This window comes from Xiphophorus couchianus, chromosome 16 (genome assembly GCF_001444195.1).
Source record: "Xiphophorus couchianus chromosome 16, X_couchianus-1.0, whole genome shotgun sequence".
Taxonomy (NCBI): domain Eukaryota; kingdom Metazoa; phylum Chordata; class Actinopteri; order Cyprinodontiformes; family Poeciliidae; genus Xiphophorus; species Xiphophorus couchianus.
The window spans coordinates 10,737,369-10,750,166 of record NC_040243.1 but is presented as its reverse complement, the minus strand read 5'-3'; the positions used below and the strand labels follow the sequence as shown (position 1 = coordinate 10,750,166).

The 12,798-nt window shown below is 36.6% G+C and overlaps 1 protein-coding gene across 5 annotated transcripts in view; it reads right to left on the bottom strand.

Annotated features, from left to right (window-relative positions):
* The window catches only part of LOC114160096 (brain-specific angiogenesis inhibitor 1-associated protein 2-like), a 54,274-nt gene that overhangs the window by 17,574 nt on the left and 23,902 nt on the right, over window positions 1-12,798 (bottom strand). For all 5 annotated transcript variants that reach the window (XM_028042520.1, XM_028042524.1, XM_028042521.1 and 2 more), the window contains 2 exons: window positions 4,107-4,168; window positions 2,053-2,124 (listed from right to left, as the gene is read on the bottom strand). In XM_028042520.1, the coding sequence (XP_027898321.1) occupies window positions 2,053-2,124; window positions 4,107-4,168 (134 nt within the window). The remainder of the gene's footprint in view (window positions 1-2,052; window positions 2,125-4,106; window positions 4,169-12,798) is intronic.

Sequence of the window (12,798 nt, the reverse complement as noted above, 5' to 3'; positions counted from 1 at the left end):
TAAGATATTGCTTTCATGATTAAAGAAAGTGCTGAAAACATTTGGTTCCTAAACTCCAAGTCCTCTTAATCTCCTGTGGGTTTTGTTTTGAAATCAACAACGCCTGTGATCATATCTCTGTGAGCATAATTTTCATCAAATATGTACAATCAGATGTCAGTGATGGCCTGGAACAAACAATGACAGGATTGTCAACAAAGCCTTAATGAGCTCCTGATTTGTTTAATTTCAATCATTTGGTTTGTTGGACTATTGATTTAATAATAATAAAAAAACAACTTTGTTTCCTTGGCTTTATCAGCTCTGTTGCTATAGTAACAACGTGTGGTGTGAGAAAGCTCGTGTGGTCTCTCAGTTTGAAAAATTGGAAGAGAAAAGCTTATGAACGGGGGTTCAACACCCGCTTTTGCATACTGCATGGAAATGAGCACATATGCAGGTATTCTCGAGGTACTCTGAAAAAGGAACAGAGAAAGAGCCTCTCTTGTAGCACACCTGCAGAAAGACATGAAGTGTTTGCTCTTCATTGCAGATAATTTTTAAATAATCACAGATTTGTTCAATACGTTTCAACAGAATGGACCAAATGAGGCCTTTGGACCTTCATCAGCTTTTTAAAGCAATAATAAAAATGAATGAGTCATCTGCTCATTTTCTCATGGTCGTTTGAGGTAAAGTGATACAGCCAACACAGGCTGCCTCACTGCTGACATTCAGGATTCATCTCATAGAAACTAAGACTTGTGCTGTAAAAAAAAAAATCTTAGCTAAAAAGAGTAGAATTAAATACCTATTGTGAAATAAAATTTTGTCAGCTGGGTCTTATTGTATAAAAAGTCAAACATGCCTTTTCTTTTTTTCTCTCCAATGTTCCTTGTACTGAAAAAGCAAACCCCAGTCAAGTTTGAACCAGGTACAAAATATAACGGTTATTGGTAAAATAACCTCTGTTTAGAATCAGAGGGGTCAGCTGTTGGTTCATGGCCACATACTGACCCCTCCGTTCAGTTTCATGTGATCTAAAATCTTGTGAAAGCCATGCTCACTTGCTTATTAGAGAACATTAGTGAACAAATAGAACCACAAAGAACACGCCAGGCAGGACAGGGATAAAGTTGTGCAGAAGATAAAATTATTATTAGGTCCCAAAAAAATAAACTAAGCTTTAAACATCTCGGGCAACAACGTCCAACACATCATACAGAAATGGAGATAATATGGAAACTGGTTCTGCAAGCTATTAACTCAGGGCAGATGGACGCAAGTGTGCACCAGGTTTTTCTTTTTATTAAAAAAAGAAAGCATCTGTCAGTCCCTCCAACTTGACAAACATGCACTATTTTATCTTTGACCTTTCACATAATATCCTAAAAAGTATATCAAAGGTTGTGGTGGTAACATGAAAGAATGCAAAAAAAAAAGTTCACTGTTATGAATACTTTTTCCAATGCTCTCCAAGTATTTATTTGCATAAAATGAATTAAAGAAATTCATGCAAACAAGCAAAACCCATCTGGTGTGTCAGTGGTTGCAATGGGTTTACCCTAGGCTGAGAAGCAATGGGATTACTTCATTTTTGTCTGTTGAATACAAATTAAATTTTAAAATGGCATTCAAATTGCATAAGCAAGGAGCTGTGAGCTAATGCAGCTCATGACAGGATTCTTCCAACAATACATCAGAAAAATGAAAACGTTATCCCATCCCCCAAAACGACGCACAGCGGTATTGCTGTACACTTCGGCTGCTACCCACTCATTCTAAAGATATCACAAGTAGACCCACTCCGCAGCACTTACACACACTCCATGAGGGGCTTATTATAATCAGTGTACCCCCAATAGCTTAGTAGACATGAAATACTGCAGAAGTAGACTTAAAACCCAAACTTAAGATGAACAGCGTTGCCTACAAATCTGTTATTTCATTTGAATTACACATTGCCTGCACCATTGGTACAACATTGTATGGCTTTCCAAAAATAAACTACTGCAGTGTATGTTTTAGCACCAATCTGATTTAGGAAACCTAGCAACAAATTCTGATACTCACAGTCAAGTACCGAGCATCTAGATCCACCTTCTTCTCAAGCTCAGAGAGCAGCTCATTATGGAAGCATTTAAGCTGAGGAAAAAAAACAACAAATGATTAAATAAACTGTTAACAATGCTTAGAAAATCCTTGACACAATCTGTGGTTAGGCCTGTCACAATAACAAATTTTGCTGAGCGATTAATTGTCTCAAAAATTATTGCGATAAACGATAATATTGTTTGAAGACCTTTTTACACTGATTTAATGGAAATGACGTAATAATGAATGCAATTTCCTGCCAAAGATAGATACACTTTATTTTCAAAAGAACACTTAACACTGGAACTGAAAAACAAAATAAACAAAACAATAAAAATAAAATGGATTCTCAGTCTGTATTAACAAAAAATGTACTAGAATAAAAACTAAACAACATTAAGCCAAAGTGGAAATAAATACCGCATTCAACCAAAAGAGTGCAGATTATGAAGTCTGTATACTACTGTATATTGCCCTTCAGTAATCATTAGATTTAAATAGAGACGATGGGCACATCCGACTACCTGATACAATAGTTCAAACTACATTTTTTTGCCCCGATTTTCCCCTTACAACAATCTTAGGATTGTTGCTTGCGATTCCGTAACCAATCATCCTGTAGTGTGTGGTGTGTTATGGTAGATCGTCATGGCTGCTCCAAGCTAAATCAGGGGGTTTCCCGATGGGGAGCGTGACTGTTGAATGTGACAGGTAGCCAATCAGAAAGCCCGGATTCCCCTCCTTGCTTTCTGAGGGGAAATTATGGAGAGGAATCCCAAACAGCTGACACAGCACAACCTGAAGTCCAGCGGACATTGGAGATGATATGTGGAAACAACATTAATGTTTATTCAACATTTCCTGCAAAAAATATAGAAATGACAAGGGGAGGAGATGGAGCAAAATTGCTACCACAGTTGATAAACCAGGTAACTTTTCAGCTGTTCTTCATTAACGTGACATAAATAGGTTATAATGATTTTCATTCAGACAGGACTGACACTAGCCACATGCATTGCAGGTTTTAAAATTAGTTAACTGGACTTGTAGCCATTATTTTGTGCCCATTGTTGGACACCACAGGCACAATCGAACCCGATTGAACCCTTATACCTAGGATTTCTGTCAGCTAAAGTGTGGTCTCAGGCTTTGACAATGGGCCGGCAACTCTAAGATCGTGCAGTGTGCGCTGGGCATTACACTAAGGAAATGAGGAAGGGAGAGGTCAGAGGAGAGCACCGGAGTTGAGCCCTTTATTGTTTATTGCGACAGGCCTATCTGTGGTTTATATGTTTTTAAACGGCATAGGCAGCAGTGATTGTTACTGAAGTGTAGATATAAATCTTTGAGTATACAAAATATTTTCCTCTTTCAGGTGTGGAGCTTAAATCAGCCAGTTGGCATGCTAAAACAGAATAGCATACAAGCAGTAAATTTAACAAAATTTCTGTTTTTGTTCAACCTGGAATAATATAAAAGTAAAATGTTAAAATTACCTACATAAAAATGTGTGTGTAAAAATATTTTTGCAATTATTTCACAATTTCAAAAGAACTTTTACAAATTTATGGATGCATTTTTGTCCTCATGTCCACCCAGCTTCTTCCAAGAACATTCATTTTCATAGATGTACTGGAAGTTACATTAATAAATGGATATAAGCTAATCTTCTTTGTTTCTATGCTGTGATGTTATTTCTGATGGTTTCTTGTAGATGATGTATGGTGGGCAGTCCTGTTCAAGGTGTATGAAGTGATAGAAAGGCTGCAGCATTAATTGAAACAGAATTTTCATCTCACATTAAATATTTGTCATTTTATAACATCTTTTTGAGTGGAGAGTTATTTACCAAAGAGCTCAGGTATTGATTTATATTATGAGCGAGCAGATTTTTCCAACATCTCTGAATAACATGAATAAACTTAATTGCATGTCCTAGTACATGCCCTTGTTCTTCTGTTTATACATTTGTTCTTAAAGCATTCCAATAAATGAAGTCATTGTTAAAACACACAATTGCTTGAAATACCAACCATTTCCTCTAGCTGCACTTGGATCTGTCTGTGGACCTCAGCCATCTGGAACAGAACGTCCCCTTCACACAAAGAAACAGAGACATGGAGAAAATGCATAAATACCTTTTAATATGAACAGAAAAAGGAATGAGGAAGAAACTAGGAGAAAAAAATATAAATCTAAAAGAAACCAAGAGAGAAACAGAAACCCCGGCGTGCAAAGTCCGTGCACAAACACAAGCTACAAACATACACAACATGAGACTTAACTGGGGCAATGAGCAACACAATGGAGGCTTGTTACAAGATGAAAGAGACTGAAACAACTTCATGTACAACTGAATCAAATTTTTTTTAAAAGGAAACAAGCTGGATATTAAAGCTTGTGTTTTTCTAAAGACATCAAGATGTCTTTTGGACTGTTAACATAAAAAATGCTGTAGCCTGTGAAAAATCAATAAAATACTAAATAATAAAGGGTTCATGCAGCTAGTGTTATCTTTTTGTATACCTACAGTCTCCCTCTTCTGAAATTGCAGTGCATTGTCAAGAAAAACAAGAAGCATATTGAGCAAAGGACACATACAAAACAGAGGCCTGGTGGATAGACAGTAATAAATCCAAATGTACAGACAAAAGATGAGGCTGACATTTTCTTGAGTAGAAGACCCAAAACCTCTTTGACATTGTCTGAAATTTTAAAGTGTGTGCATAAAGCCTTTAAGGTGAAGATGAAAAGCTCAGAGTCTTGATAGTGATACAGCCTTAAATAAATGAGTGACATGTCAAACATTTTTAGTCTTAAAAGTCTTATTTCATCATATCTATGCAATTTCATACCATCATTTTACCTTCAGCCATTCTACTTAGGGGGTTACATTAAAAATGTCCCTGCCAAAGTAAAAATATATGTCACTTTATGTCAGTATCCATTCTGAAAAAGGATCATTATAGACCTTAGCAGAAACTGCAAGCTTATGCTTTATGTCAAAAGTTTTTTCTGGCTCATTTCACTTTTTCCTGCTGTGCCTCTTGTGAACGATGACCCATTAAGAGCACATGTCAGTCCATCTCACAGAGCTTTAAGTAAAGTCAGAACTCCTGCAGAAGAGGTTTCAGTACAAACTTTAATTCTGCAACAGAAGGCTTTGGATTGGTCTCCATGTCAGCAGACAGCAAGAGGAGGAGGAGAACAGAGGACACTGAAGCGACAAGGGTGGCCATTTAAAAAATGCAGGGAAGTATGACTTTTTTTTACATATATACTTTCAGCAATACAAAGAAACAAAATGCAATATTTAGAAAATGACATATATTAAGTATTTAGAGCTACACATTAAATCACAAATGTATCATCATTGCAATATCAGTGTGTGAAATAATCATATCACAAAGGATTGTTTGGAGTGGAATAATTGTTGGCTAAAATATTCCAAGTGGTATGAACTTGCATTTTGTCTTCTCATGTAATGTTAAGTAATTTGGACTGCATCTTGTAGCAGAAGAGGCTCATATCTGACACATGCCCAACATGCAGAAAGTCACAAAGTGATAGAAGCACTGATGAGAACAGGAGGAAAGAAAAAGAATACAAGCACGTATTACGACTGATATTGTTAATACTGTTGGTATTTTACAGATGCACTTGAGGTCAGCTACTATCCTTAGTTATGAAATAGTCGCTGCTAACTTAGTCATATATATACATTTTTATTAGAAATGCAATCAGCCAGCCACACATCAAAGTCAGCCATGTTTTCCTTGATCTACTTGTATCCACCAATAAATAGCATGGTGCCTGATAAGGTTTTTCTCACTTGAAAAAAAAAAAAAACTGATTATCCGGTGCATGTTCTTTATTGAATGGGTGCTAAGTTTATAACTTCATTTTCTATTAGAATCACAACTACTTAGAGAGTGGAACCTGCTGATTAATTCCCTGTTTTATGCTTTGTAGTGTTTAGAGAGAGCATGGCAGGGAGTTGGAATCAGTCAAAATTGGATTCAAGGTTGGATTCCAAAGACAAATGGAAATCTGTATCAACTGGGAAAAACCTGATCAATGCATTTCTAATCATTTTACATCAACAAAAATAAATTGCATTGTGCTATTTTTGAATGTTTTAAAATTATTCTTTGAAAATGCAGAAGTTTTCTCAAGGCCATCATGACATCACACAGCCCAGCAGCCATTAGGCAGGTGCTACACAAAGACCAACTTTATTCATTCTGTTGACATGTATTAGAACTAAAACATGTAATTATTTTCTGAAAAATTAAGCATCTTTACTGTACCTACTTTACTTGATAAAGTAAGAGATTTAGTAACTGCCCCCAATAGTCTCATCTCCCTGTAGCCAAACACGGATAAACATTTTTGCCCATGCTGCAACCTGTCAGTTGATCTTCTGTCTCACAGAAGCACAGAAAGAGGCTAAGGCATCTAGTCATTTCCCAGCAGGCCTTCTAAGCAGCTTACACATCCCTGATCAGAGCCCTGTGAGCTTAGAAACTCTGCCATTCTGCTGGCTTCAACTAGCTGGATCAATTAACTAATGAGCATCATCACTGGACTGTAAAACAAAAGCACGGAGATGCATAAGCCATCTAAAAATGCAGCAGGACAGGATATTAAAAGGAAGTCAGAAGGCTGAAGAGTGACTGCATCTGTATTTGTCTTCTCTGGTTTCATCACGACAGACTGTACAAAGCCAAAGCATAGAAAAAAGAAAAGATACAGAATATCACACTCTGGCAATGCAAATGGTTGCCATGGCAATTTTAATATCAGAGCACACAACAACAGGAAAATTACGCTGCAACCAACAAGTGAATTTCAGCATCTGATACTCCAATCAGTAATTTGTACTGAGGCATAATGAGAAGAATTTAAATGCGATGTGCCACTTTAATGTCTTTCCTACAAAAGGTTCTGGCAAATATGACATAACCCACGAGACTCAGTGTAAGAGCTGTTAGTTTGACAGCTCTAACGTGCAAAACACGTCAGTGTATCCTCTTAGTTTGATAACCACGACGATAACACAAAATAAACATGAGCCATTACTCTATTAATATTTCCGAGCTCTCTTGAACCCTTGCCTGTTTCTATGGCTGACACAAAACAATAGTTTCTTTGTTTGAAGGTGAGCTCAGGCTGATCTGCACCTGCAGCTATGCAACAAGCAGCCACATGCCTGCTAGCTTAAAACAGTGAGTCAGGTAGGGACGCATGCCTGCAGGATTTGTGTGCATACGAACAGACTCTACCCTGAAGTGTGACATCAGCTTGTGTACTGTGGATGTATTTATTGACTGCTTGTGTAACAGCAGCGATGTTACACCCACACAGGTGGAGCGAAAAAAAAAAAGACCAGGTGTAACAGAATGTGGGCTATTGAGTAGAAAAAAAAAAGTGGACGTTTGCAATGCTGAACAGGGAGAATCAGAGAGAAGAATGGAGGTGGATGGAGAGACACTGAATCACTAGTGAAGGTCAAACCAGATTCACCAGGGGTTGTCATGGAAGCAGGATAATACTAGGGTTGTTGCCATGGGAGAAGCCATAAAATGAGGAGCAGTGCTTGAAAATGTTGCTACAAAACCCCATTTAGAAAGCTCCACCCTTACTATCAGCTCTCGTTACATAATACACACCACGCTTCTGATGGAGAAGAATGGTGTGTGTACCCCCACATGCTGAGTCCGTCTTCGGCACTGTGCATGCCTGCGTGCACAGTATGCGTGGCTTAACAGGGATGTTAATACCTGCCTTCCTCACATTCCAACTCCTAGGGGAAACAAACAAGTGGGCAAATATAATAGGGATGCAGGAAAATGTGTGAGACGAAGGTAATAGCTGAGACTCGGGGTGGGCATGCGAGTGTGACTATACTTTTTGTGACATTACATCATTTAAGTGTAGTTCATTTAGATGTGAGGGGCGTTGAGAGTATATTATTTCTTCTTCACATAAACACAAACAGATCCAGTTTCATAGCCTGGAAGCTAAATTCCGTTTGAACCCTTTCCTCACTCTCCTCTCATAGGAGAAAACTACAGATATTTAAATGACACACTGCTAAAATTGGAAGCTCTGCTACCACAGCTGTTGCTATTTTTTTTAACTAGCAATGGTGTCATGCATTCAGGCCACAATGAAGGTTTACCAACATCTGTGCACATGCCAAACAGAACTAGGCCAGAATGCAGTTAGAAGTACATTAATTCTGAGAAGATATGAGGGATTGTGCAGCATTTTTAAACAATTTGGGGTTAGAGGGTGAAAATTCTGACCTCTTTTAAAACTGAAGTTTCTATATCCCCAAAACCAACAATGTATTTATAATACCAATAAAGTTGCATAGAGATTCATATTGAATATATGTGATTTTTTAAAATGCATTTCAAATGTTAAAATCTAACAATTTGCATTCAAATTCTTTTTAATATTGGAGATGTTATGTAAGCATTCAACATTTATCTTTCACAAAACATTTATTTAAATGTAGAAAAAAATTATAAATAAATAAACACTGCTCTTTTTGTGTGGCAAATACTGTTGAGGCATATCAAGAATCCATACCTATTGTTTACAATTTTAGCATGCCAATCAGTCATTCGCATACACTACAGTTGCTGAAAAGTTATACCACAAATAATTTGCTTACAACTTACTACTAGCTTGTTTTCCTTTATCATTACATGTACTAATGACTTGAGTCCCAGAGAGAGTTGAAGCTTTTGTCCTTGAAAAACAGAAGTCTCTGTTTTGGTGACATGAGTGCATTTCAAGTTCAGGATGCAGACTCTGTTGATCATTTAATTGTCTTAGATACTACATGAGAGGGTTGAGAAGTTTCCAGTTTTAGGATGCAATTTCAAATATTAGAAAATCAGTGATGTAGTCTTAAAATAACAGGGTAATAGGACAGGGTAATAGGTAACCTTTGTATTTTAACCTAACTGACTTATTTTAGGTCATCTTCTTAGGCAATAAATAAATGATTAACACCAGAATGTAGTAACACACTGATTATGGTGAATACAGCACATGTCGCCAACAAGGTCGAGGTGCTGTCCGTACCTGTGCTTTTCCTAAACAGTAGATGTTAGAACAGAAAAAAAATCCTTTCCACAACACCATTCAGGCAGTAGATATTTGATACAAAAATGTAACTAAACTGTTTTGACTTATTTATGAATGGCATGAATTTTGGAGCAAATTCTTAATGACTGCATTATTGTAATACATTTTTGGATATGCTGGTTTTGCGGCCTAATCTGAAAGAAAAAAAACTAATAAGCAAAAGCACAAACAAGTCGAAAAAAAAAAACACGAAAGACTTTATAAATATGAAAGCTTCAATTTAAAAGTGTAATCTCCCATATTTTAATTAGCATAATTTATCCTACAAGTCAGTTTTCATATTCAAGATTATGGCATGTCAATTGGTGTAGTGGTAGATTTAATTTTATTGTCAGAAATATTAATTTATGTCAGTAATGTCTGACTGCCCAACATGTTTTTACAAATGCTGCGTTTGCTGAAAGAATTGATGTGTAGTAATAAGGAACAATAGGGGGTTGCAAGTAACATCTCCAAAGTATAATATAAAACCAAAGTCAATTTATGTCTCTCACAATTTAAGTTTGCATATCATCTCCAGAGCTATAAATAGTTAGCAGTTCCTTGCAGCTGACTGCAGCTAATAAATAAAACAGTGCTGTCATGTTGATATCTTTGATTCAGAGAGGAGCTGAGGGAATACTGAAGCTGGGCTCCCTCACTGAAAATATCTGAGTGTTTTGCCCAACCATATCGCTCACAAATAATTCAGCGACTTTAAACATAAATAGAAGGGATTGGTTTCTAATATGTAAAACTGATAGGAAGCCATTCCAATCAGGTTTAACAATCCAAAAAACACACTTTTGGTTTAAGCCTCTATGGTTGATGCATTTAATCTTGAAATATATTCAGTTAAAACAATGCCAAGGTACTACTTTTCATCTTAACTTAGAGTTCAAGTAAAATAAATAAGTATAATGTAAACAGCTCTGCAGTCCATTATAACACCAGCAGACTGACATTAGGTATAAATGTAGTTAATATTGAGGCCTAGGTTTCATCTTCAAGGTTGAGTAATATAACATGCAACATATACAGTACAACATCTGTATGTTGACCGACAGGTGTCAGGAGACAAGGCTTTAGGAGAAATAGGGATGTAGTAGATATAACCTCTGCCTATGGCTTTAAAGTCATTTTTATATGTCAGTAATTCAGATGCTCTGATAAAAGCATTAATCAAAAATCTAACATTTATTTGCCAAAAGAGCTTATATAACCAAATTCTACATTTTTAATAAAAGTATACAGTTGTAGTCAAGGTAATGAATTTATTTTCCACCCAGGTTAGATTGCTTTCTTTCTGGGGTCAATAAACCTTAATGAGAATGACGATGACATTGCATAATTAGATATTTATTTATTGCCAGTTATGTCATCACTGCATCATTCACAATTCATATTGTGAATTTTCTTAAGGTTGTGCAGCTCTATCAGATATTCATTTAGATCATTAACTGCTAAAAATCACATCCAAACATTACTTTCTGATTGTAGTATAATGCACAATACAAATGTAAGAAATAAGGTTGGATATAGTGTACAGCTTTAGGTAAATGAGTTAATATGCTGTCCTTTGAGCAAACCGTGAAAAAGGACAAAATCTGCTGCAAAATTCCGGTTTATTTCCCTCGCCAACAATCAAGAGCCACCGAGTTGCTTAGCAACATAGTGTTTTGTGTCTGTTATAACTACGTCATTTTCAGCCACAGACAGAAAGCTGTTTCTCGTGTTTATACATACCTATATCTGTGCCGCAACTTGAGAATGCCTTAACAGTCAACTTTCCAGATTGTATTTTATTTGACTGAGAAAGTTAAATATTGCAACGCCAGCTGATCCACCTGTTTTAGTTAAAATGTTCCAGCATGAAGACTGAAGGGCAAAGTGACTGTGTTAGGATGGAGAGTGTAGGGGCCACTGGTTTCCCATCATGCAGTGTGTGCCTCAGAAATGGAGCACGAGAAAGCAGGGACTCCAGGGAGGGTGGCGCAGAGCTAAGAAAAGAGCTCCTCTGCTCTCATTTAAACAGGGACAGGTGCTAGAGGATGAGCGAGGTAGGCCGCACTGAAGATGGAGTGACAGAAAGAAGAGACAGGGAGAGCTGAGGTGTGCACACTCCTGAGTGTTCACTCAAAGTCAGAGTCAACACCTCATCTGCAAGCTCTAACCCTTGCTCCAGGTTATTAATTTTTTTTAAGCAGCAGCAATTCACCGGCAGAAAATACATGTGAACATCCCAGACCCATTAACCTAGAAACACATTACTGCGTCATCAATTTGCAGCCCAACTTTCCTTGTGCAACCCCCTTTTATTCCTTTAGATAATAACTGGGAGTGTGTTTAAACCTTTAAGATTGGGAGGGGGCAAATTACTTCAATGCTTTAATATAGTTTCAGTTTTTTTTATTATCAAAATATTATTTCCCCAGCCACAAATTATTGCTGAAGAATACATTATCTGTTATTGAGATGTGGTGATTAGTGAGCTTCAAAGAGGCAATAAGAGGAGAGAGAGAACAGGGAAAATTTATCCACTTTAAATTCTTGTTTGGGTTTCTGAGAAGAGACTGACGAATTTGTTATTCAAGGAAAGGTTCAAGAAGTAGAACAAAAAATGCATACCATAAATAGTAAAAAAATATATGTTTATCATTAAAGTTCATTTAAATGATAAGTTAAGTTCTATTAGTTAAATATTTCACTAGCAAAGTACTTAATTTCACTATTACATATGATCAGTAAAAACATTTGTAATGTAGATATGCTATGACCTACACAACAATGGTGAAGACTGTTTACTTTCAAGCAGTCACTTACAAGCTTGTCAAGGCATGAAAGTCACAAAAGGTAATTGCAAAAGATGCTGACAGTTCAAAGAGTGCTCCAAGGTTAGAAAGTGGAGTGGAAGGAAAAGTGTGTTCGGAAAGGGTGCACTAGGACCAGGTAAGGCTAGCTTTGAGAGGCCATATATGTCACTGGGATGCACATCAGGGAACGTCACTTATTTGAAATTGTGATATTGAACACCAGTGACAATAAATTTTCAATATAATGTCCTAACCTAATAGGTACTTCCATTTGTTTTTATCAGTTCAATTAGTATGTTTATTTTGTGTTGTGTGATGTGAACCTATATTCAAAATCTGTTCATGAGCAAAAATTAATAAAATATAAGATTTGAAAATGTAAAATTTAGAATAGTAGAGTTTAGTCAGATGGGAAGAATTGTCTATTTGGAGGACTTCAATCAGTGTTTAGACTCTTGAATTAGTAACACCTATGACATTACATTCTGATATAAGCTCTGCATTAAAATAGAAGAACTTCTCCAAAACTACACACGCAGCAAAAATGTTTGTAAACTGGCACACTGAACAGCAAGTCCTATTAGAAACAAACGTTCTGCTATATTGTGCACTTTTAAATGCCAAAACTAAACAAGTGTCAAACAATGCGGCAGAGACGAATGTATTATACCCATTCATAAAGCAAGAGAATTTTTTTTTTTATGCATTTAAAGGCTCATTGTTTTTACTGATCCACCTGCTTTGCCAGCTCCAGGGAGAGCTACCAGCA